The following is a 26,746-nucleotide window of genomic DNA, read 5'->3' as shown; positions in this document are numbered from 1 at the left end:
ATTTGCCCAGGGAAGAGTCTCTGCTGTGCAGGAAAGGTGCACAGCCTGCTGAAGACCTTGCTTAATGTCAAATATGAAACAAGCAAAACCACTTTTGACTTCTATCAAAGCCACAACAGAAAGAGCAGGACTTGCTGAGCTTTCTTGGTATTTGAAGCAGATACTGAACAATGAATCCTCAAAGTACCAGGGGACCAGGCCTGCTTCATCCTTGTCTCCTCTTTACATGGCTGCTGAGCCAGAAGGACACACATGTTGTGCTGGAGTTTTTTGACGTGGCTTTGAGCTATCTTTTCTGAATAACTGTACTTAATCTTAATAGTGTCATACCCCTGGAGAATATAAAGTCTCACAAAGGTGGAAAAGTTTGTGGAATGTAGAATTCATTTAAAACAGTTTTTAAAAGTAGCAGAACTTGATGTTTGGGGTTATGTGTCACTTGTGCTGTGTGTGTGCCAGATGACTGAAGAAATTGCTGCTGGTCCTGATAGTTTGATTTTGGTACACAAAGTTCTGTGTATGTTTTGGAGGTGATTTAGTGTTTATGTATAAATTGGACTAATACATTTGCATAAACTAGGAACACCTATCCAATGTGGACATAATTATTTGGGTAAATGATTTGCTGCATTGTGGACTTTAGCTCTGTTTGTAAATGGGAAAAGTTATTTATATTAAATAAGCAAAGTATATGGAAGCTAGGAGCTTACAACTTTGGTGCATGACAGTTACCATACTTTAAAGTGGCTCTTTTCAAAGCATGGATGGTAAATATAAAGTTTTTTTGCTGACATGGCGACATGGAGTTTGTTTTTAGTACTAAGAGTTCACTGGCATTAGTGAATATTTCAAGCTTGGCTTAACAAGTTTAACTTTCATTGCTCACTAAATGTGTAATTAAGTTACGACATCTTCTCATCTGTTTTGAACTTAAATTATCACTGGTTTTAACTTCCCTATCACACATGACTTTTTCAGGATTTCAAGATGTGTGAAAGCGGTTTACTGTAGCCATATGCTTCTTGGCTCAGAACTCCAGGATGTTTCAGTAGGTTTGAAGCATGGATGGTTGTGTGAAGTGTGGATTTTCTTTTACAAAAGCTATGTTGATTCTTGCTTAGACTACTCTATCTCCTCATGTTTCCAGAAATTCTTGTGCAGATTATTTTTAGTGGTTGCATTGGAAAGGGATCAGGTTTGCAGGAGGGTGGCTCCACCAGTTCCCCATCTTGATCCCCACCTTGCATTTGGCCTGTGCTGTTTCCAGCTGTCCAGCAGGTCTACCTAGACTGATACCTGAGGATTGCATCACTTTATTGTGAATTTGCCGTCCTGGCTGGGTGTGTTTGGTGCAAAGAGATGATGGCTGCTATCTGTGGCAAGGGCACAGCTAAGAAGCCACTTGTCTCTTTATCAGCTCGCTGGCGTCCTCCTTAGATGCTTCTAGGTCAGCAGGCCCACTCTACCCTTTTTCTACAGATCCTGGTGATAAATGTTAGTTTAGATCAAAGTGAAAAAAACACAGTATGAACTGCCTGTACTGTGTGTCTGTGTGCACCATCCTCTGCAGTATAACTGACTGTGTGACAGTGCAGTAAACTGGGGAGCGCCTGCAGTCTGGCCGGACTTCTGGCTACCCTCTCATAAGAATGTAGTCGCTTTCATTAACATTTTTTCCTAATTTACTTGTTAGAGGTTTTTGCAATTTTCCTGAGTTTAGGAAGAGAACATCTACTGGGTTCTTCCCATCCACAAGCCAATTGACTTTTTCTTTTTGCTGTTTTGCTCCATGTTGGTTTTCGATGGCTTTTGTCTGAGCAGGTCTGAAGTCTGTTGTCTTCAATGTCTGAAGATTATCCATAGTTAGTACTTGTGATGTGCCTGGTTCTTGCTTCTCAACAAGTTCATTGCTGTTCTTGCCTTAAAAGAATAGTGGAAATGTCTGGCGTCATCTCCATAAGAATAGTAGAAATTTCTGCAGTTACCCCATCTTCTGCTATCAGGAGGGATTAAATTCTGGGAATTAAGGCACTTGGGCGGTTGATTTCAGACTGTTTCATTTGCATGACTTTTGCAAGGAAGCAAAGGAATCTTCATGCTGGAGATTTAAAATGCAGAGTTTTCCCAAGAGACCTTGACTTTCACAGAACTGTAGAACAATTTGGGTTGGATGGCATCTTAAAAGTCATCTCATTCCAACCTCCTGTCATGGGAAGGGGACAACTTCCACTAAACCAGGTTGTTCCAAGCCTCATCCAACCTGGGCTTGAGCACTTCCAGGGACAGGTCATCTTCAGCTTTTTTGGGCAGCCAGCCTCACAATTCTTGTCCACATCAGTTGATGAGAATACTTAGCTTGCTTCTCTAAATCCCAAGGTGTGAATTATTTTTCCTTCGGATGTGATGCAGTAAGACCAAATCAAGTGTGTTTTGTATACCCAGCTGGAAGGGGCTCTGACGCTCGCTGAGGGAGTGGCTGTAACCGCACCCCAGGCAGTATGCTGTGCGCTGAATGGTGATGCATGACACTGGTTCAGTCACCATTACCTGTTCCCGTGGGTCCCAGTGTGATGATGGCCCATTACTGCTGCTAAAGCACCAATCCTTTGTGGACCTTTGGGCCTGGGTAGTGGTGGTGGGCTGCTCACTTGCTGTATAATTTTGACCTAGTTTTATAGTGCTGCCAAAGCAGAGGGATTTAGAAAGGGATGGATGATTGCCATGGTTTACTTCAGTGAGTTGAGATGTAGTGGATGGGAAAAGATACTTTTAAACACAATGGTGTTGATGACTTCAGTCTGGTGGTGACAGGACTTCACACAAACCTTTGAATTTTTCTGTGGAGTTCATAACACTAGTGCAGTGTGATTTGTGTCTTTTGTTTGTGGTTGTATGGAAGAAAATGCTTTTTCTGTTCAGGTTTTCTTATATGTGGTACTTGTTCTAAACTCTGCTTTCCCAGGGAGGTAGGAAGTGGTGTTCATACTCTGGAATGTGAGTGTTAGTGCGTGAAGGAGTTTGGAGAACTTTTTAGAGAACTGTTAAGGGAGGCAATATATTCCCACTGAAGCTGCTAAACAGCAAAAGCTTCTGTAAGCCCAGAGGCACACACACTTTCTATAAAGGCTGTTTTTAATCCTTCAGTTCAGAGGTATAAGAGGAGTCCTTCTCTCTTTCTAATCGGTGGAATGTCCTTGCCATCAGCTTTCTCTCCTGAAATGCCTTAACTAGCATGTGGTGCTGGTCGAGGCTGCTCTCTTCCTTCCCCTTGCCCTGGGGGTCTTCTGAGCATCCGTGTTCCACGAGCTCACCATGTGGGACTGACACAATGCAGCTTTTCTTGCTCTTCAACTTCCCTTAGTGGTAATTTGAAACTTACTATTCTTTCATGACTCTTACTGTTTATAGCTCTGAAACTGCTTGTTTGGAAGGTTTCTTGGGTGGATTTAGCAGACAGAGTGCCGCGGGCATTAGCAAGGCAGAACCTGTGGGTTGCACTTGGAATATTTTTCTTCCCCTTCTTCAAACTCAGCCCTTCAGTTTATCAGACAGAAGCTAAAAGGGTTGTTTTTTCTCATGTTGCTTCAATGAAACAGGGAGAAGCAGGTCAGCATTGCTGAACCCACCTCTCCAATACTTCCAGTGGTAAGAGGGAAGAAGGATCACAGATCGTAGCTAGCAGGGGATCATCTTATTCCACATTGAAAAGATTATTGGCTAGATAATACACTTTGCATATTTAAGTACTGAGCTGTAAATGAGTGCAGTACTAAAGCTTAGTTAAGGTCCCATTTAAGTACCATTACTCTTCTCAGAAAAATAAGACTAGATTTCATTACACAGAGCTGAGGTTTGCTACAGAGCACAGGGAAGTCTGGTATTTCAGTGTGTAACATTTTATTGTTGTGTATTTCAAGAAAAGCTTGTTTAAGCTTCTCAAATCAGTGAGAACCAGTATGTTATCTTTTTGGGCTCACCTTTCCAGCAAAAACCCTGAGCTTTAATCTTTGGTGGATCTGAACCAAAGGTTACCTGGTTGGGAGATGCAAAAATAATTGAAGTGATCCTGAAGGATTTTGTGGGAGTACTCTCTGACCCTTACAAATCGTCCTGCCTGCAAATGTGTTAGGAAGTCCTGTCCTCTATAGCAGAATTCCAGTGGTAGCCTATATATTTTTATAAAGAAACTATCCTTGAGTAAAAGACTGAGGCAGCAATTTCAGTGGGGGGCACTCTGCCTCCCAGCTTTTGAAAGTAGTCTAAAACATTCATCTGTTACTGAAGGATGTGGGATGAGTGCAGAAAATTGATGAAAGTACACTTTATAAGTCACAATAGTGTTGGTTTTAGAGACTGCTGTAAAATAGAGCAATTTGGGTGGCATCTTAGTTTTCAGTTGAAAGAGTAAGTTGTGTAGTCTGACAGTAACTAGCAGACATCTGCTAGTCTTTTTAAAAAAAGTTGATACACATATTTTCAAATTTATATATATATAATTACTTTTGGAGATATGATTTTAGATCATGTCAGTCTGACCAAACTGCAATTAATTACTGTAATCCTTCAGGTACCATTTTTTATGTTCGAAGTGGAGAGGTGATTTCTGCCTCTTACTACTATGAAAAAATAAAAGTGCTTTAGTTAATAATGCCTGTAATTAAGAGCTTGGAAACGTTTTCCAGGCTTGCTTTTTCCTCATAAACTTGTATTCATGTTCCCCAAAGCACCAGTGGTACAAGTGTTGGTGCAGCAGATAGTGCAGCAGCAAATGCTTGCACTGAAAAGCTCTGCTTGCTTCCAAAGCTGCTGAAATGCTGGTTTTCTTATGTCAGATCCCTGAGGTCTAACATCTTAGTGTCAATGATGTGTTTAAGCTTAGAGTGGTTTTGTGTCTTGCTGCTCTTAAAGCGTGTCTGGCATCTTAAGTATCAGTAGAAGCAGAGACTTTGTGAGTCAGGGTTGATTTTTCTGTGGGTGTGACAGCCAGGTGATTTTGTCCTGCCTTTGTGCTGTTCTGCTGTGGAGAGGAGATAGGAGTTTGTATGATTAACTTTTTTCAAGGAACTCTTCACTGAAAGCTACTCAGGCTGAAAGGAGAATGGTTTGCACTCAGAGTTCTTTCCAAAGGAACTCCCCAAGAGAATATAGTGAATATTTTGAAATGATGTATGAATATTGGATGTCACCAGTTTCTCACAGTTGACAGTATAAATCTTGGGGCTGCTTTGAACCAGCCCTTTTATGTACAACTGAAAGAAAAGATGTTACTTCTCAAATGGGGAACGTGAACATTTCAGTCTGGGGGAGGGAAGCAAGACCTACCATTCTGCTTGAGTTGTATGCACCAAACTAATTTTTCTTTAAAATTCTGCTCCTATGTCTTTGTTTTCACACAGGTGCTTTTTTGCCTTCTTAGTCTGGGCAATTGTGTCACATGCCAGTGCATTCATTATGTTTTTGCAGTCTACATAACTGCTGCTGCTCTTGTGCTGTTTGTTCTGTTAATGCAGCATAGTGTCTAAGGTACCTGTTCGGTTTTTTGGTAATTAGGTATCATCACTCTTGTGATGCAGATTTTAAAATTTCCTGTCAATTGTGTCAAGTTGTTTATTACAGTGGAAAAAATTTGACGGTATTTTAGTTTCAAAAGTTTAGACTCATCTCTGTTAAATGCACATTGGTAGTAAACTGACGCTCCTTTTTTTTCTCCTTTCAGCCAGATAATGAAATCTCTTCAGACTGCAATCATGTAAGTATTGCTTTGTTTATTCACTCTCTACCTATGGTATTTGCACCTCCTATCCCTTGTGAACCTGAGGTATTTTGCATAGTATGGTACTTTGCAAAGGCTATTAATCAAAACACATTTGGGTTTCTTTACTGGCCTTCAGAGGAAGAACACAAGGTGACTTCTTTAACCCAGTATAACCACATTGGTCTTACTGGAGACTTCAGAGTGGAACATTTTTAAGAACTTTATAAACTGTACTTCTGTACTAGGGGAGGATAGCAGACGTCTTTCCTGTTTTATAATTGGGGGTGGTTCCCGTGAGTTACTGGTAATAATGTGATGTGTTCCTTTTGGGAAAGATGTGAGCAGTACTGAATTTAAACTCTTAATTTCAGCTGTTGACACCTTCTGTATTACTTTCACAGCTGCTAAATTCTTAGACTCGCTTGGAAAATGCTGTGGGGGTGTGATATTTAGAGGCAGTTTGAGACACTTGGCTGGTTTTAGAACAGATTTCCTCTCAGCACTGTGTTTAACAGTGAGCAAACTATTAGCCAGTTTTTGGGCTGTCAAGCTGACTCTTCAAATCCCAAGACTCTCAAAAGAAAAAAATTCATTGCTGAGGTTGGTATTAGGTTTCTTTTGGTTTTTCTCATTTCTATTCTGTCAGTATAAACCATATCAAGATCCTTAATTGCTTGGTTAGCCCTGAACACAGACAGACAAGTGCATGCCTCAGTGACAGTCTTGATTTTGGATGCTTGAGAAGCTGTATTTTGCTTTATTATTGGAAGATATATTCCAGAGATGAAACCCGGCCATGCTGTACAACTGGTAATTTCCAACTGTGTTTATAAATTAACCTTTAGCACTGCCTGACTTCGTTGGCAGCTGTAATTTTCTGTTGTGCAGGGTTGGATCAGATGAAGGGCACAATATATTTCTGTTTAAGGCTTTTTGAAAAAGAGAAAACTCCAGTAATTAAATTGTATCTGCCTGACATTTAAATGTGCCAGCAAAAATTACCTGAATGAAGAAAAAAATTGAGAATTCTAGAAATCGAAGTCTTTCTTCTGCTGGATTAAGTGATGGCATCTCTGCTTCAAGGCAAATGCTGGGAGGATGTGGATTATGGAAGCCATTCACAAATAGGAACTATGGGCTAAGTCTCATTTTCCCAGGCAGAAATTGAAGGGAGGTGATAAAAAAACTAGACCACATGAGGCAATCTCTCATGTCCAAATGTTTTCTTTGCCTCTCTCTGTAGTACAATTGCTGATCATCCCCTGGAAAATACTGCCTAGTGCTAAAATCAGGAGTTTTAAGCTGCAAGTTTAACCTTCTTTCTGTTTGTAGGAGGGTTCATTTGGAGACTGTCTTATTTTGAGACTCTCCTAAGTGTGAGATTACAAATGCAGGGATATATTCTCATCTTGTGTCCTCATTCTTGTACTTCCAGTTCTGCCTGGGAGAGACCTATAGCCCTCTTTGCAAGGACAGGTTCCCTATTCATTCACTTTTACCTGTTAAACCTCATGTTTACTTCATCTGTAACACCCTAGTTTCCCATCACCTCCTTTTTTAACTTTTCACAGCTCCAAAACCGTAAGAGGTGTGGAAGATGGTGCAAATATACTGATTTTGGTTCTCTCTCTGTGCTGCCCTCCTGGAGCAGATGTGAAGCTTATGTAGAGCATGTAATTGTTTTCCCAGTGTTTTGTGTACAATTGAAACATTGAAGTATAAGTTTGACCAAATTTTATCTTTTTAGTATTAATATGTCACAAAGGCAGAGTTTTTAAAATGAATTTTTGAAATTTCTTAGTCTTTAAGTTAATGAAAAACGTTTAAATGCAACTTAAGTTCCTGGAAAAACAGATGAGCTAGTAGAGCAATCAGGCAACACTTCAGCTGTTATTTTGTTAAGGTTTCGCGACCCTACCCTGTATTCTCACTTTATGGTGCCTCAGGAGGACATCTGGGATGTGTGCATGTATCTACAGGGTGTGACTTGCCCAGGACTGATTCTTGCACAATGACCCTGTGCATTGAGGCTCCTTCATGAGCTCATTGCTGACTTCTGGAAGAGCAGTCCTTACAGAGGCATTTTTGCAGTCTAAGCTCTAATGTATCATTTTGCTTAGCAAGAGAGAACCTCCTGTAGGTTTGAAATATATCTGCATCCAAAAAGTTGTCTGGTCACGGCCCTCAGAGAAGGATCAAGCTGCTTTATCTCCTGCCTTTTTTTACTAGGTTTTTATGAGGTTTTCAGCATGACATCTGCTCATATTGAGGATTTCATTTGTTCAGTTCACTTGCATCAGGCAGACACACCATGGCACACAAAGGTGTGGTGGGCTAAAGGTGTTGCTAAGTATGCAGCAGGTAGCAAGTTAAAGGTTTCATTGTTTCATCCTTTCAGTTATGAAATATTCTTCATTTATTGTCTTTGCTTTTAATGAGTGAACTCATGACCTTGCAGATATTTCTGACAGCCTGAGTTTGTTCAGTATGAGAAAATTATTGCAGAAATGAAGGGACAAAGTTGTCAAGGAGATTTATTATTGATCATTTCATTGTAGAAGGATGATAATAGAGATTGAGTATAAGTGATGTTTCATTGTTTTCTGAAGCAAAATATTTGTTATTCTCCACAGAAAGCTCTTAAACTCCCTTTGTACAAATGTTTTCTCTATAGCTCTTGTGGAACTACAAGCTGAACCTGACTACAGATCCAAAGTTTGAATCCGTGGCCAGAGAAGTCTGCAAGTCCACTATTGCTGAGGTAAGCCAGGAGGAAAGCATGGCTGCTCTTGTGGCACTGAGGCTTTTGTTTCTTTGTGATAGAGAACTAATGTGTGAACAGTGATGTGGGGAAGCTCTAGTATCATATACCAAATTTGTACCTGTAATTAATTCCATCTCCTTGCTGAAGAAGCCAGGAACCGTAGTGGCACCAGGCAAAGGGATGGGAAGAAGAAATGCTGAACTAACATGAACCCATGAGCTCCTACCAGACCTTTTGTCAGAAGTTGGTTGTGAATTGGATTTGTCCCCTCTTTGTCATGTGTTTGACATTTCTAAGAGTGTTGTTGCAGCAGGGGTTCTGCTGAATTTAACATAAGGCTAGTTTTGGACTGTATTTTGCTAGCAGAAGGGGTAAGCACACACACATCAAATGGTAATCAACTTGAGGGGTTTTTTTCATGTTTCAAAGGATAGTTACTCCAAGGAGCCCATGTTAGGAACTTCCTCTTCTTAGGTTGCGTTAGGAGTTAGTGCTCTGTATCTCAGGCATCCATTCACCTTGGTCCAGCTTCTAAGGTGACTTGATCAATCATTTCTTTCCTTGTGCTCGTGCTTGAGCTCTTGAGGCTGTGTGCTCATGCAGGAGCTAGCTGAGCTGAGGTCTCTTCCCCTGTTTGTGGTGGTTTTCAGCTAGACTTCAGGGAAGCAGTGGAAGCAAGGCTCTCTGCAGCTGTACAGCTTCTGCTGACTTAATTCAGTCACTAAGCCATGTTCTCAGAAACATTTTTTGTATATCCCCCAATATAATGTGACCTAGCCATAAACTTGCCGTTTAAAAAACGTTTAGTCTGCTCTGGTGTAAGTTGTTTAGTGTAAGGAGAGATATTAAAAAAAAAAACAAAACAAAAAAAACCCACCTTATTAAAAGAAGGGTAGAAAATGAAACAGTGAAAGACAGCTTGCATCAAAGGATTGTGTTGTAGTTGGAGTTTGATAACTCCCAAAAGCAAACACTGCCAAATCTGTTGAATCCCACCTTCTTGTGATCATAGGAAAGATCATGTTTTTTCTGGTTTATGTTGTATGGCTGCTGCAGAATTTTTACAACCAAGGCATTCTTGAAAATGCTCTTTTAGTAGTCTGTTTAATTACCATTTTTATACTGTGGCAGTCTGGCATTGCTGTAAACTATGCCCAGTAAATCTGGGGTATTATGTTTAAAAACAGTGGGAAGAGTGTACATAATTTTAGAATTTTGCCATTTGGTGAGTGCTTTCTAGTTAAAGAAAAAGGTTAGATAAGAAGCAGTAATCTCATGTTTGATCTTCTAGTGTTTAATACTGAAGCAGGTGCATACACCATTCCACTAATATTTTTTTAAGATACTTCTACAAAAATCTTTAAAACAAATATACAGTGGTCATGTATCCCTCCCATACAATATTAACTTTTTCATATTTTGCTTAAATTGCCACTTAACAGGTATAGGTGACTTTTTGGATGAGTGAGCTCTGTTTAAAGTATTGCTTTGCACTAAGAACAAAATACAACTAGCAGAGGAATTCCTAGAAAAAGTCATTTGGGAAAGGGTGACTGACCCAGTTGGGTATGGATATGTTCTGAAAAGTGCACATTTAATTTTATCAGCTAAATACAGTTTTAAATTCCAATTTATTTTCTTCTCAACTGTTGTGGCTTTTATAAGTTCTGACAAGAGCTTTAACCTAGAATTACAGTTGGCTACCTGATAACAGTGGTTGCTTCAGAAGTGGCCTGGCAATAACATGTTTGCTTGTTCTTTTCTGCAGTTCAGTGGCTCAGGCCATGGAGCTCTAGGGCTGTTTCCAAAGCCAGGCTCTTCCAAAAACAGCATGTTGCCATTGTGTGCTGGTTTGGCTCACAGTATTTGAGCTGAAGTAGGGCCAAACCAAAGATGCAACTTTCTCAGAGAGCACTTGTTCAACTCTATTCTATTCACCATGCAATGTGTTCTCACTTCAAAATGTATTTTACACCTTATCTGTAACAATTACATTGATCTTAGTAACTGTTTTTCTAGTAGCTATTTAGATTAAATATAAAACACGTCACCAGCCAAAATCTGCCTTCAAATAATGATGTTTAAAATGTTGAATGTTTTATTTATCACACAGAAAGCAATGGCCTCATAAGCTGAGACAGAGATCTGTTTTATTCATCTAGTCTGACCTGTGTGAGTCTGTCACAGGGTATCCTGAGTTATTCTTGTTTGAATTAGAATATATCTTACTAGAGACAGCTCTCTATTTTTTAAAATTTCCATTATAAATATTCCAACTTGGTATTTGAGAACTGATAAAATGGTTTCCTGCCTGTTCCCTTAGCACTGCCCTTGCTTGTTATCTGAAACTGCCAGAATTATTGATTGCCATAGATCTTCCTTGAGATGGATGAGCCCTTCAGTATTTTTACAGGGACAAATCTTTGATGCAATCAAGTCAGCCCATGTATCTATTCCTTGCAAACCTGTCAGCACTGAACTTTAGTGTCTGCCTGCCAGGGCTTCTTCCTGCAGCGTTATGACTGCAGTTTTCAGCACACTCCTGAGCAGGGGCCACCACAAACTGGGCAAGTATTTCAGCGTGGGCTTGCCAGGATTAAAGAGTTGTGTGGTCTCAGTGCTCCTTGGAGTGAGGCAATGCACTGCGCCTATTGGAAGATTCCTCCAGGGACCATCCTTAACTGATAAGTAACCATGTTTTTCCCTTCTTTTGGAAAGACACTGTCAAAACTGCCTGCATCTTTTACTTCCAGAGGTGGCAGGTTTGGCCTGACTGTCTGCTTCCCTGAGCAGTGCAGGCTGTGATTTATATTGGGGATCTGTCTGTTCTTGTATGCTGCTTTTCCAATCCCCACACAGCTTTCAGCTTTGGTTAGCTGTGATTTTTACTTTTTTTAGACCACTGAGTTAAATGGTTTTAGTACCGACAATCAGTTCATGCAAGAGCCTCATAGAATAGAATTTTATGAGGATTTTCCTTTATAGTATTTTTCATCTCCTAGCAAGTTATAAACAGTTCCATAAATAGTGTAGACTTTTGAATCAGTCTCACTTCTGGCCAAAATCTTATAATGTATGAGGTCAGGTGGCTAATGGGGGTCTAAATATGATTTAGAGATGTTGTAATAGGCTCGGTTTTCTAAATAAAGGTTTGTCAAACTAGCATTTTTCCTACAAGTCTACTTGATTGCAGGGGTTCAGTGTAATTATAAAAGACGATTATTGAGCAATAGAGTTTATAATCCTCAAGGTCGCTGTGTTTGCTTTTTTTGGATGCTGGCACACATGAGATTTCTCATTTCTGAAATATTTTCAATTATTCTGACTTACTGAAAATCAAACTAAAGCCTAGAGGGTTTCTTTGCTAGCAGATTTTGAAGCTACATATGCAAGTTTCTTTGAGGTTTTCTTGTAAGGTTAAATTCATAAGCTGCAGCCACTGTAATTTTCTTCTTCTTTTTTTTTTTTTTTTTTTTTTTTAACAGATAAAGGAGTGTGCAGATGAACCAGTTGGTAAAGGATTCTTGGTGTCATGTTTGGTGGATCATAGAGGCAACATCACTGAGTACCAGTGCCATCAGTACATCACAAAAATGACAGCTATTATCTTCAGTGATTATCGGTTGATCTGTGGCTTCATGGATGACTGCAAAGCTGACATCAATCTTCTCAAATGTGGCAGCATTCGACCTGGAGAAAAGGTATCCACAGAACATGTAGATTGCCAATGAACTAGTAAAAGTCATTCACTTCAGGAAACTCATATGGAGGCTCTGCAACAGTATTACTGTCTTACTTGCAACTGAGAAAATACATGGTGTATCTCCTCCATCTGAGAAGGGTGATGTCCTGATTGTTCCTTTTTCATGACATTTCCTTTTTAATAAATGTGCATTTGTTCCTCTGTGAAGAACTGCTATGTAGAGACTTTAATTTCTTTCCATACCCCACTACAGGTGATCTGGCAGTAGTTGTCTCTTTGCTGAGGCCCCTCTAGAGCACAGTGAATCCAAACAATAGATTTAAGCAGGCCTTTTGCTTGGGTATTTCACAGTCTGGTTGGGTCTGGAAGGAAGGTTATCAAGGTGGTGATGCCTGTGCTATAACCCTTTCTGCTGTCTCAGGCTGTAGTTGATAGATTGGATCAACAGTTTTTATCTGTTTGCTTCTCCCTTCCTCTGCCCCTACAAAATCAGTTGAAGGGCATAGGGTGTGTGGTGTCACATTTTAGTAGTACACACTTAGCAGTACTGTCCTGGTTTTACTAAATCAGTGTTCTTTTGGCTGTGAGACTTTAAGCAGAGGTTGATGCAAAGAAAAGTTCATAGTGGCTAGATGTGGGATTATTTTCGAGACACTATCTTTGCTTGTCTACTTCAGCACAGCTAATGCAGGCACCAAATACTTAGTGCTGCAGGAATGAGTGACTTTTTCTATTATAAGTTTTTATGTTTAGGGGTAAAGTTAAAATTAGCCTATCAACTTCTTACAGTGCTTTTTAAATTATAGCTTTTATGCTTATAACAATTAGTCTCATAAATGAGCTACTAATGAAGGGGTTTGTAATGAGATACATATTTTTTGGTTAAACAAAGAAGCTTTGCTGGTTGAGATAGTCACAGCTATTACAGAATCACTAAGTTGGAAGAGACTTCAAGATCACTGAGTCCAGCCCATGCTCTAACACCTCAACTAAACTATTAATTTTTTAGCAGCTAGTGTGTTAAATTTAAGTTCTAGTGCATTCCAGAAGACTTAGCTGAGCCACAGAAAGCACAAAAATAAGGACTCATTTCTGGAAACAAGAACAAAAGCAGCTACAGAAGTGGGAGGAGCTTGGATGCAGTGAAGGTTCAGACTGGTAACAGCTGAGTAACTTGCTTTCTCCATAAAGTAAAGGCTCTCTTCTAGTACTGGGCTGAAAGACCTCATGAAATGAGAATAAGAAATTGCTTTTAGCAGTCAGTATAGAATCAGATGTGATTCCTGCGTGTCAGGTCTGCATATTGCCTGTGGCTTGACCAAATTTAAATAAATTAAAATACGGTAAGACTGAAGGGATACAGCAGAAGGGATTTTGTAAGTATAAACCAAATCTCATATGGTGGGAGTGAAGCCAGTATGGGTAATTGTGCACAACCCACTGCATTGGTTGGTTCAGGCAGGTGAAGGCTGAGGTCACAAGGCACCAGAGCAAGGGAAACTTTGGCTCACCAAGTTTCGGTGGCTAGCAGAGTGATCACTAACCAAACTTCTGTGGGTTTTATTTTGGCTTGTGCATATTCCCTGTTTTCTTGGTACCCAACCCAGAATATTGTGCCTTGGTTTGTGAAAGCATTTGCAGCCTGTCATATATCTTTTGTTATGCTGTCATCCTTGGCACTTGGAGCAATTGAAGTACTCTATACTGCTATGGAAACAGCTATAAATGGCTATGCAAGCATTTCTTTTGTTGGTGTTCTGTTCTATCTCTTTGCTGCTTCAGAGAAATCTAATTTGCTTCCATCAGATGCTGGTTGAGATTTTATTTCCACTCTGCAGCTTCTGAGAGTTACCTGTAGAGAAACAGTCATTACCCTTTTGTATGATTAAAGGTAACTGTGAATTTAATAAATAGGACATGGACACCTGAGGAGGAAGATGGGGAAGAGATTCTGTCTTTCTTTTGTTATGGAAATAAGCACAGCTAGACCATGAACTCCATCTACATCAGGCAGCTAAGGTGATTGCAGTATGATAGCTTCATCAGAGTAGCTGGGATAAACTGGCATTTTTAACTGTGAAAGGCACTTAAATTGATAATCGGGAATTACCTTGTCCCTTGAAGCTTCTCTGCTAGCTGGCCATGTTCCTTTTCTATACTTCCTTTTTTTATTTCAACTTGCTTGATACTTTCTAATTGCATTCTGTTCTTACTGAGTTTGTTGCTTCTGATGTGGTGATTTCTGTGCTTTCTTTTCACACATGTCTAGTTAGATTTCTGCTCTGTAAGAGCATTGAAGTTCAGCTTAGGAGGCTTGATCTGACCTTAGACTTCCTTTTGCTGTATGTAGCAGAAAGGCTGTAGATATGGCATTTGAAAGCATTAAGTTTTCTAACATGCCTGTGTTGGGGGGGAGGAGTGTCTTTATCTTTTTCCAGCTAGTGGAGAAACATTTAATAGTAGTTTCAGTCACCTCTCCAGTTGGCTATTGTGTTTCATAATGAATTTGATCTCCTGGTATTTAAAAGTTGCTTTATCTTCATGCAATAGGGATCTAATTTGAAATTGAAATGGATAATTGCACTGGAGCTTTTCTTCTTCAGCTGCTGATTGAAATGAGCTGCTGGTCGTGTCCGGGATTGTACCAGACTCTAGTGGGTAGTGTGTAGTTGCCAGGGTGCTATTTAGCTGTGATGTCCATGCTGTAGTTGATTATTTGCCATAATGAAGGCTACAGAAGTGTCAGTTGCACATCTCTTGTAGTACTTTATCAGATAACAGTTTTTTTCCTAAATTAGGACACCTAAAGAGACTGTTGTTTTCTTGGTTTTGTTTTGTTTTTTACCTCTAAGTACTTTGAGTGCAGTTGCTCTCTTTCCTTAGTTTCACAAAAGTACTGGACACAGAAGAAGCTGAGTCTAAGTGGGAGGAGGCAACATTCATCTCAGACTTTGTTTAACTTCGTGCTACTCAGTTCAGGGTATAGCAGTGTATTATCATCTGAAGTGCTGGGAATTAGCTAATCCAAGAGATCCCAGCATCCCTGGTGTGCAGGTTAGCCAGGTGGAATGCGGAACTGGAGCTCCCAGTAGATCTCTTGGGTGCTTTTGCATAGCCTGGCTGCTCTGCCTCCAGCAGGTTGGCACAACTGTCTAGTGTAGGCTGCTGTGCTGATGAGACAGGTTATATTTTACCCTCCTGCTTGCAGCTTCCTTTTATTCTTCATTCTCTTTTGATCACTTTTCCAGCTTCTATCTGCAAGGCTGCAGCTGGAACAGATGTGTACTTGAGGCAAACCTCGTCTGTCAAGTTTCAGACAGGATAAAATCCTTTCTGGGAAATGTCTGAAAAATGACCAAAAAACCCCCAACAGTTGTAAAGCCTAAACTATACTGGGGGGGAAAGTGAAGTTTCTAGTGGAAAATGAATAGTAAACCAAATGTTTTTAAAATTCTGTTTTGGCCTAAAGCTGCATGCCTGGAGTTTGAATTTTAGTCATAGGAATTAAAATCTCCCAGTGTTGTGCTGAAGGGGATTTGCTTGGGCACATTTAGAACTAAGTTTCATTCCTCTGTGGCTCCAGGTGCTGTGGGACAGTACTGAAAAGCTGCTTGTATCTTTTGTGGATCTAGGTATATCCTTTCATAAAGCTATGAAGAGTTTCAAGGCTCTCCAGACTAGATAATTATCTAGTATGTTTTACAGATATTTGCAGCTTTGAGTTAAAATCCTCCATTTAAAACTTGATAGTGGTGGTGAAGCTATGTTCCAAGAACCACATGTGGTTTTTAGATTTAATCTCTTGTTTTTCAGTGTATTAGTCCAGAAAAATGAGGCCTACACTTTGTCAACAGGCAGCAGTTTTTCAGGAGTCCTGATTTTTGGACTGAACTTCAAGGTTTTCAACTCTGCAATAGAGGTTTACTGAGAATGGGTGCTGGATAGAGGAAAATAGTTTTTAGGATTCATTCCTCAGCGGAGCTGCAGCAGGTGTTTCACCCTTGTACACACCAGGCATCTGGGGATGGAGCAGGACTGGGAGAGCTCAGGCTGTGGCATGATGACCCTTGGCTGTGAAGCCTCTGAAGCTGAGCTGCCCACCCAGGACTGTTGGCACATGGAATGCAGGTGACAACAGGCATCTCTCGTGGTGGAGAGCTGGCTAGTGATGCAGGTACCACCGTGTGTCAAAGTTGTCCTGCCATCCTTGGGACAAGCCTTGATTGCCAGCTGCTCTAGGGTGGTTAGGTGCAGCTGTACACATATTTGTTTTCCCTTCCAGTCTGCAATAAGGGATTGTGCAGTATTAAATACAGTAGGTGTTACCCTATAATTAAAACTTGAAGTGATATTTCTCTAAACCATGTTTGTAGAGTCCCATGCTCTATTTGGCAGTAATGTGGGTGTCTTCATGTACTTTTGAGGAAATGAAGAGTCAGGCTCTCCTTAAAATTGTTTAACTAGTCAACACTAGCACTCTGGGGACCTGACCAGCCTGAAAATGAACTCTGGATTAGGCTAGTAAATCTTCCAAATAATGTCATCTGGGCACAGGAACCTTAGGAGGTTTGTAAATGCTTGATGGTTGGAGGAAAGGGCATGTTTCAGGAGCCAGATGGGTTTATTTGTGTGTGTTTAATTGAGTCTGACATTTTTTAAAATTCTTCTAACACAGGGCAGCAGAGTAGCCAGCACTACAGGATGATCTGCCCAAATGTGAAAACTCTAATAGCAAAGTAATGCAAAAAATGAGCCATTTCATGTTGTGGCCCTAAAGTGTAACAGCAAACATTCAGCATCCAGCATATGGAAACCTGTTTTCCAGATTTTCTATTAAAAATAGGTTTACTTACATGTATAGTATGACTCTGGCCAGGAATCTAAACCCACACTGCAATAAACCAGGAAACTTCTGATTTTCCTAGCAGGAAAAGCTTGCTTTCTGCCCTTCTTGCTAGCTTGCAAGGGAAAGCTGCAGGTGAGTGAAAGTAACCTTGGTCTGCCTTGTCTCTCAGCTGCAGCTTCACTTAGATAGGAGATAATCTGCCACAGGAGCATAAAATGGTTGTTTTCAGTCATTCACACTTGACATCTTCTCAGCTGCAGTCACTACCTGTGACTGACCATTAGAGTTTGCAGAACAGTGTTTGTGTTTGACATGGTTATGGATAAATGGCAGTTTTAAGTGATTGGCAAAAGTACTATTCCTCAGAATCCAGATTTGAGGTTCAGCCCTAAAGGACTGTTGATACATAATTATCTTTCTTCAAAGATACCTACTCAGTGCATGGAATTGGTCAGTTCTCACTCAACGAAAGGAGCAAACCAAAATAAGGAATTTTGGGGGGTGTGGGTTTTAGGTTTTCTGCTTTCTTTCTTTTTTTTTTTTAAATTTTTTTTTTTTTTTAAGAGGAAAACTGTTTTAGCCTTTTTAAACTGATATTTCTGTGTTTTGTTTACAAGTTAACAAGTAATCAGCCAATTCTGCTTGTGCTCCAAGTGTAGCAGAACTAAGACAGGAATCAAAGGCTGCCTGTGTAAGGAGATATGTCAGAACAAAAAGACTGGGGAGAGTTGCATGGCATTGAGTAGTCGTGGACATGTTTTATGGAGACTGCTCTCTTACTCATGCTCCTGTAACAGCAGTGGATGATCTGCTTGACAGAACGAGCTGAAGAGATGGCTCCTAAATGGTGACTGCAAATGGCAGGCTGAGTGATTCAGCTAAGTGTGAGCATGCATGCCTTGTTGCATGACAGTGTTTTAGTGGCAATATCCTCTTGCAGCAGAGCAGCATAAATTAAGGTGGCCTTCACATGAAAAACTTGTAGAAGCTTTGAGAAACCTGTATCAGTAGAGTCCTTTAGTGAAATCAGACCTCCTACAGAGGTATGGGCGAGGAACAGTTCTCTTTCTCAACATCTAAAGAGGATATAGGAAACTAAATGGAGCTTTACTGAGCTTTGTCCTGCCTCTTCCAGGCTTTTGAACAAAGCATACAGGGATCAGGCTCTCTGTGTTTATTGGTAGTTGCTGCTCACAGTCCAAGATTGTTTCCAAGCCTGAAGAACAGTGGATGTGGTGCACAGCACTGGGCCAGAACTGCTCTGTCAGAGACCTCTGTCTACTCTTTTCATTTTTTTATTCTCTTAATGGAGGAATTAGCGTTGAGAAGCCTAGATTGGTCAAAGCTCCTCTGTGGCAGTTTTTACATTATGAATTTTCACAACCCAAACTGGAGGTTTGTCTTATGGCAAAACTATGATTTTTCTCTCCCCAAGTATTTTCTTAATGTGATGCTGTTCCTTGCTGTTGCCATGGTGCCAAGAAAGCTGTGTCAGATTAAAGATAATTTGGCTGTTTTGGTAAACTGCTCTGAGCAGTGTGACTAAGTAGTGATAATCTCATTAAGTCACATTAAAACAAGCCCAGAGCACTGGAGTGGGGGATTTCATGGTGACCATCAGTGGGATGGTAATATATAAAGTGTGGTTAGTACAGGTCTTAATGGTTGCCTCCTCTGAATTTAAATGTGATTAGTTGGGAATGTTGGGAAGCCTATATGTAGATAGTTTGTTGCTTAATTATTGTGGTATTTAGCCAGAATCACAGCTCACTTGTTTATGTAAAAGCTTGGTTACAGGTGTCTTGTTCTCCCATAGGATGCTCACTCACAAGGAGAGGTGGTGGCATGCCTGGAAAAAGGCCTGGTAAAAGAAGCAGAGGAGACTGATCCTCGAATCCAGGTTTCTGATGAATGTAAGAAAGCAATTCTTCGTGTAGCTGAACTCTCCTCTGACGACTTCCACCTGGACCGGCACCTCTACTTCGCATGCCGAGATGACAGAGAGCGATTCTGTGAAAATGTGAGTGCTTGCCTCTTGCTTTCTCTCTACAGAAATCCATTAAAAAGCCCCAAAACAGCTCTGGAAAAAGCAGTGGAAGGGAACTGTAGACTGGAGCCTGAGTGCTACTCTGTAATACTGTCATTCTGCAATAATTTCAGTAGTAAATTCATTTACCCAACAAACATGCGTTATTTCCAATGGGTTAATGAACTGAATTGGCATAAATGGTTTAAGGGGCATCAAAACTGATGTGACAGGGACTGGGGGAGGAAAGGCAGAGGTGAGTGTCCATTCCTTTCTGTTGCCTGCTCTGACTGTACTTGCAGCACTTTTTATGCCTAGAGCATTAGCTGAAAAACTGCATTGTTCAGTCTCAGCTTGTATTAGCTGAGAATTGTTGCACTAAAAGTGTGATGAACATAACCAGATTTTTTTAATGCAATAAAATTTTAAGGATTTTTATTGCATAGGAGGTATTTATATAATTTGAAATATTAATTTAAATATATTATTAGTTTAAAACAATTCTCCTCAGATGTAGTCTAGCCTGCTCGTCAAGTGTTATCTTTAAGGGCAAATGTTATTTTCTGTTTCACAGACTCAGGCTGGGGAAGGTCGAGTATACAAGTGCCTCTTTAATCACAAGTTTGAAGAATCAATGAGTGAAAAGGTACGTACTATCCTGGTGAGACAAATCCTTACTGCAGAAATCATCAGATCATTCCTCAGTCCAGGCTGCATTATTCTTTTCCAGGGTTAAGGTAAATGTCATCTTTGTAGTCAGATAATCAGGTGCTTTAGCAAATGCTTTTACTTTGGTATTTTTGTGTTTCAAGTTTCAGTCTTCAAAGTAAAGGATTTAAATAAATCAAAGCTTTTGTGTGTGTAATTTGGGGAGGCAGACATGGAGCTTAAGTGGTAGCATTGTGATTGCCTGTTTAAAGTAGTAGTCATAGCATGCTGGGGTAAACCTTGGATAAATGGTGTTCTAATTGTACAGATTAGAAACAAAAAGGAAGCTGTGTTTCTTTCACTTGTATTTTTAAGGCTGTTTTCAAGCATCACATTCTGTGTGGGAAGTATGCACAGTTCAGCGACTGAAGTTTTCCTTCCGGTTTTCTTGAAGATGTGGTTTTCAATAACAGCAAAAAAAGTCATTCTAGAAAGTTAGTCCTTGTATTGGTATAGGTGCTTTGTTAAGGCAGCAACGCCTTCAGTGATTTTGGAAGCAGCATGATAGTGTCTGGGATTATATGGAATTATAATCTGTAGAAAAGGATATGAAGATGAGTATCTGTAAAGATCTTCTCAAAGAAGATCTGCTGAAGGAGCCTGACTCAGAGTGCAGAAGGGATCAGACTAATTTCTTTTTTGTTAAATGCATTAGCTGTCTGACAGCTTGGTTCCAATTAACAAATTCAGATCTGGGCAAGTGATTGCTGAGGGCTGTAAGCAAAGCTCCATTTTGTAGAATTGTGTTACTGAAATGAACTGCTGCTGTAGCTTAACCTCTGTTTAGTTATACAGGGACACTGATAGCTTTAGAAGAGTGTTTTCCATGATCAGCTGACTGAGGTATGGATGTAAGATGTAGACAGGCTACACCAAACTACAGCAGATGACTTTGCAGAGAGAGAGGTGGATACTCTGAGGACACAGTTTGCAGAGCAGAAGGAGCACTAAATGGAGTTCTCACTCTTGTAGCTGCCAAGGTTGGACCATCTGTAAAGTCACTGGTTTTGTAGAAGCTGTTACCCAGCGAAGAGTCTCTCCTTGCTGGTGGCATCAGCTGCTGTATACACATGTAGCCAGTAATAGCTGCTGGTGGGTGGCTTGCTTTGTGTCCTCCAAAACGGGCTCCTGGGCTGTATCCAGCTGTTCCCTACTTCAGGTGATGAGCTGTCTGCAAGCTTGTATCTCCCTGTGTGCAGAGTTGTAAATTTGTCCAGTCCCAGAGTCTGGGACTGCACAGGAACATGAAAGATGGAGTGGGAATATTCTGGAGTAGGATTTTCCAGGTCCTCAAGTAGGTGTGGGAAGGAGGGGGTGAAGTCAGAAACCTAATGTAAGAGAGTGAGGAGTGGGTTCTAGGACTTTCCTTTTTCTTGTGCCAAGCTTGCTTCTTCTTCTCCCTACTCTACATATTCAGTTTTCCTTCCTTTCAAGTGGGCTGGGAATGGAGAAATTTTCTTAAGCTATTCTGAGTTATCTCTGCCCTCAGATTCAATTTTCACATAATTTAAATCAAGAGCTATGAAGTGTAGCAGTGTTTTCATAGGTCCTTTTTTGGATGAAATTTAGTGGGTTGTTCTTGCAGCTGCTGGGTTCAGGTTTGGCCACAGTGCATCCTCGTGAACCTCACCAGTTGTGGAAAATGGCTTGAAATTCCCACGGTTAGACAGTTTTATCTGCTATCATCTGCTTAGCATGTTGCAAGAAACGCGTTATTTTGTAAATGCAACTGGAAAAAGTTATTTCTTGAGGGCATGGGGTGAGCATGTACCACAGCTGGGATAAATGTCAGCAACTGCTCCTATTTACCATGAATGAGTCATGCTCTTCACAAAAAGCTGGATGAATGTGCAGTTTTGAGAACTGCTCTGCAGAGAGCTGCTCCCTTTGAAACCCTTGATCTGTTGACCTCAGTGTGCATTGGTAACTGTGTGGTTTCTATGAGACAAATGAAATTCAGCTGCAGTCCGGTTTAAACGCACAAATTTAAAAGCAACGGTTGTTTTCTGAGGTGCAGCTTGAAAACTTGACAGCAGCAGGTCCAATGCACAGAAGCTCATTGCACCATCCCAATATGTCTCCTGCAGTGCCGGGATGCGCTCACCACCCGCCAGAAGCTCATTGCCCAAGACTACAAAGTCAGTTACTCGCTGGCCAAGTCCTGTAAAAGTGACCTGAAGAAATATCGCTGCAACGTGGAGAACCTGCCCCGCTCTCGGGAAGCCCGGCTCTCCTATCTGTTGATGTGCTTAGAGTCTGCTGTGCACAGAGGTAAGTGGAATTTTGCTGGGGCCTTGTTTTTGAAATAAGGAACCTTCAGCTTCAATGTGTATTTACAGTCCCCTTCTCCTTTTTCCAAATCTTGTTTCAAAGGCAAATTTTCTCATCATGGTGCTTTCATCCCTATTCTGATGATCAGAATAGCTGAGTAAACCCCTCTGTTACTGACTCCTTTTGTGCAGACAAGAAGTTTAAAATGCAAAATAGCAAATCCCACTTGGACTGCTGATGTGTAGTTGCAAATCCTTCTATTCACAGTGAATTCAAGCAGCTCTTTTCCTCCATTGTGTAGTAGGCATTAAATATGCTACAAGGTTAAAACACAGAATAGAGAACCTGTTTATCCTCACTCAGGGGAAGCCAGGAATACTCAGCCCTCTGCCTGCTGTAAATAATGTCTTGTCTTGCAGTTCAGTAGCTTGAGTAAATGCCTTAATTTCTCTGGTTTTTCCTTACATAGAAAGAAGGTGTGAGAATAATATTTTCGGTCATTTAAATTCATGTAAGCTGGAGGTGTCCTAACACCAGCTGCTGTCTCCAAAGGCATTAGAAAGCTCAGTGCAGCTGGACCATGCTAAAGGTTCTCTGTGAAACTGCCATAATGTGGAACAATGCGTTACAATCCTCTCTCAATTGTGAAACAATGCTCTAGATCTGCACTAGAGAACTGCTTGTTTTTCCTTTTGGCTTGCTGCTGGGTGGTTTCAGAGTGAGCAGCAGGGCTGCATGCTGCAGTGCCTCTGGCATGGGATGGAAAGGCTGCCATAATTTGATAAGCAGTCTGCATTTGTGAGTTTGAATAACTCATTGCTTCTGATTGATATTAAAATGATGTACCCTGTTTGTAGAAAAGTTGTGGGTTTGGTTTTTGGTTTACTTCTTCCTGCAGTAGGGCAGGTGGTTTCCTGAATTGCATGCAGAAAACTGCTGTTCAGCTATTTAATTTCATGGTGGAGCAGGTTCTGCAGTGTCTCATGCATGAGGCATAGCTCAGGAGGAACTCTAATTATTCCACACAGTACCACATGCATGTGTTACAGTGCCTGGCAGGCCCTCTTGGGGTGTCCTCTGTTCCATGAGAGCTGGGCACATATAAATAGGTTGTGATGGGGACTGCAGGAAAGCTTATAGCAGATCGAAGCATTTACTACACCAAGATTTCTGTGCAGCTGCAGTGGTTTGTTGGATACTCCATATAAACTCTTGTTTAAGTCTGGGTTTTGGCTTTCTGAGCATTTATGTGCTGTTGCCCTAGAGAGACTTTTCCTCGCAGAAAATGTTTAACCTGCTGTCCAAACAAATTCCTCTCCCACTTACGTAGTAAGCCGGTGAACCTACCAAAGATGACTTCTACAGTAGAAAAAGGAGCCCTTAAACATATGGGGAAAAGCTGTCTTGGGCTACAGAACTGCAGATCCATGAGTGTTTTAGCTGTTCTTCGGAAGCAACTCCTATACTGTGAAATCCAAATCCAAATTCTCCTGATCTTTGAGGCATTCTTTTTTTAAAAACCTGTGTTAAATCCATAGACCAGCTGTACTTTACAGGGTAATTTAAATGGTGGGAGCTACCACAACCACTGGTTTATTCCCCAGCACGAATGCTCCTGCACATTTGTTTTATTCTGGAGTTGTTCAGAGTGTGGACATTGTCCCTGCTTTTCCACCACGCTGGTAGCACAGGTCAAGAAGGGCTCTGCAAAACACTGAAACTAAATCACATCTTCTCTTGGCTCAGGTCGACAGGTAAGCAGTGAGTGCCAGGGTGAGATGCTGGATTACCGGCGCATGCTGATGGAAGACTTCTCGCTGAGCCCCGAGATCATCCTGAGCTGCCGAGGGGAGATCGAGCACCACTGCTCCGGCCTCCATCGCAAGGGCCGCACGCTGCACTGCCTGATGAAGGTCGTCCGCGGCGAGAAGGGCAACGTCGGGCCCAACTGTCAGCAGGCAGTAAGGAGCTTTCCTGTCACTTCACTTGCAGTTTGCTCCGTTGGTAGAAGCGTTGATTTGTCTGTCAATGTTTTGCCTTGCGATGGGGGTTCTGCTGAAGTCAGCCTGGCTCTGCAGAGTGCCGCCGAATGCTGGAAGCGGTTGTGTAATTGCCATGCTGTGAACTTGGTATGTAGCGGCACATCAGTAAGGGTGGTGTTTTTCCCCTCAAAAAATATATTTTTGGATTGTTGCGCTCTGGGTTTTTTTATTGGATCTTCTGTAGTTCTTCTCCACCAGCTTTGAAGTCAGGAATTCTCTCCAGGGTGCAAGATGTAGGGAAGCTTGCCTTTTATAATTTTAAAACATTCCTTGTCCTTCCTTTTTCCCCCTTTCCTTCCCTTTTCCCCTTGTGCCCTGTCCTTGGAAAAGCACAAAACTGTTCAAAGCACCTTCCCACTCAGTTTTATGTTTGCTATTTCATTCAGCTTTAATGATGGAAATGGAACTTCAGGGACAGGGAGGTACAGCAGACTGCTAGTACAACTAGACAACTAGTGAAGAAAATGTTGTTTTCCTCCAAAATGCATCTCTGAAATGGAATATTTCTTTTGCCTTTTTAAACTCCATTTTGGCCCAATTACATCCTACTTATCATTTCTTTAAATGGAAAACAATTTAATTTTTTTCAAACTCATTAGTGCTTTTTAATATGAAATTACATTTTTGTACTTAATACTTGGTTTTAATGACGCATGAGCCTAAAAAAGTGACATCAATGATAAAAATGGCAATGGAGTGTTAGTGCTGATGTAGGAATTTGGGGAGATGTTTGCTCTTGACTTCTTTTAATAAAAAGAACCACCATTCTGTACATTTTTGTTTTAAATGTAGCTTAAAACTTGAGCCTCAAATGATGCCAGTGTGTTTGTATTTTCAAAGATACAAAAACTTAACAGATATTAATTTAAGTCATAGGGTGCTTTTGTGGTGCAGCTTATTTCTGCATAAATACCAGGTGTACTGGTGCAGCAGCTGTACAGTTTGAGTCATTCCTGCGGGGATCTGTAGTGCATGACTTAGCTTTGCAGCCTTGGCATGAAAAACTGAATATTTGTTTCTGTTTAAATATGGAATTGAGACTGCTGCTTCAGAATTTCATTATTTGCAAGTATTCATAAGATCAGTTAATCTTGGGAATAAGTTTTAGATCGTGGCGTGCATGTTCAGAACAAATCATAAGTCAAAATGGGAGGCCCCCAAAAGTGATATGGAATTTCAAACTTTTGGAGAAAAATATCTTTAGAAATTTAGGGCAAGTGTGGAGGTTTTTTAGTTCTCTTATACTTAAGCTACTGCTTTATTTTTTACAGTAAGTTGATGCAAAAGTAAACAGGATTGTCTCTGAGTCCCCTTCAAATTAAATGTGTTTTGTTCTCTGGGCAAAGGACAGCAGAAAGCAAACTAAGTGTTGATTTTATAACTACATTTAGCTTGTCTGGATTTTTATGGGCAAGAGGAAATAAATGATTGCAAGAACAGGATAAACATTCCAATTTTGTGAGTTTCTGAAGACCGACACAGTGCTAATATATAGCTGCTTACAAATTTTGAAGTACTAATTTATTGTTATTTTTTTGTATTTAAATGGTAAGGGTTGTCTCAGCTGTCAGTGGCTTTGTTGTGTTTTGACTTACTCTGTTAGAATGAGCTTTCTTCTTTTACCTTTAAAGGTAGATAAATACAGCACTTTGATTTCTTGGCTAACTCAAAGCAACAGGTGTTGTCCTGAAATTCTTCCTTATAGAAACTCTATGACCAGACACACCTGCCTAGAAAATTTGCCAGAGGCAATTGGAAGGGCAAAACATCTAAGTTGAATCTGATTTTACTTAGTGTCCCATCTGTGAAGGTTTGCTCTGATTTTGCTTGTCTTATGGAAGAAAGACATTGGTCCTTCTTCCCATATAATGAACCCTAAAAAACAAAACACAACCAAAGAACCTCCATTTTATTTTCCTGCAAGAGCATTGATTTCCTGAAGGTGGATTATGAGAGCAGTGAACTTGCCAAAATGCTAAACCTCTGTGAATGGTAGAGGAACAATGTCTTTCTGTAAGTGGTTTGGCCTAAGTTAGAGTGAGAAGCCCTGGGTGTGTGCTGAGCTGTGCACCTAAGGGATCCTGCCCACAGGAAAGGTGGGTGTATGCTCTTCTAACTGATCAGATAGGAGATACAGTGTCACTTAATTGTGAGCATCAGCCCTTCAGAGCTCTGAGCTGTACTGGTAAGGTCTAGCACCTCTGGTGTTGCTTGGTGGAAGCAATATTTTATATTAGAGCTGTTGACAAAACGCTTTTCAAGTACGTGTTTCTATGTTGTCCTGGTCTTACCTTTGGGTTTTTTCTGTTCAGGCCTTTGAGTGTATAAAACTCCAATCCCTGCTTAAAGGGCATATATTTCTTGCTTCCAACTTCTAATACAGATGTTAAATTGGTAGTACATTGTTAATTTAGTTCCATGACCAGGATAAAAGTTCAAAGCATTGTAAAGTTTATCCAGCTGCTTTTCAGCTGTAAGGGTTTGTTGTGTGAGGGAGGAAAATCCTATATAACCTTCACTTTTATCACTGGTGCCAAATTATTTCTTCTTCCCTGCAGTCAGGGCAGCTGGCTTGGTGCTGCACATCGTGCACGTGGTTGACAATTAAGATTGGGAATTCTGCAGTAGTGC

The 26,746-nt window shown here is 40.7% G+C and overlaps 1 protein-coding gene across 1 annotated transcript in view; it reads left to right on the top strand.

Moving 5' to 3' along the window:
- The window catches only part of GLG1 (golgi glycoprotein 1), a 76,504-nt gene that overhangs the window by 31,518 nt on the left and 18,240 nt on the right, over window positions 1–26,746 (top strand). Inside the window, exons 2-8 of the mRNA XM_056501036.1 lie at window positions 5,717–5,749; window positions 8,430–8,516; window positions 12,005–12,220; window positions 18,885–19,088; window positions 19,669–19,740; window positions 21,890–22,073; window positions 23,820–24,034. Of these exons, the coding sequence (XP_056357011.1) occupies window positions 5,717–5,749; window positions 8,430–8,516; window positions 12,005–12,220; window positions 18,885–19,088; window positions 19,669–19,740; window positions 21,890–22,073; window positions 23,820–24,034 (1,011 nt within the window). The remainder of the gene's footprint in view (window positions 1–5,716; window positions 5,750–8,429; window positions 8,517–12,004; window positions 12,221–18,884; window positions 19,089–19,668; window positions 19,741–21,889; window positions 22,074–23,819; window positions 24,035–26,746) is intronic.

This window comes from Oenanthe melanoleuca, chromosome 11 (assembly GCF_029582105.1).
Source record: "Oenanthe melanoleuca isolate GR-GAL-2019-014 chromosome 11, OMel1.0, whole genome shotgun sequence".
Classification (NCBI taxonomy): Eukaryota; Metazoa; Chordata; class Aves; order Passeriformes; family Muscicapidae; genus Oenanthe; species Oenanthe melanoleuca.
The sequence above is the reverse complement of the archived record's forward strand: the minus strand, read 5'-3'. Positions and strand labels throughout refer to the sequence as shown.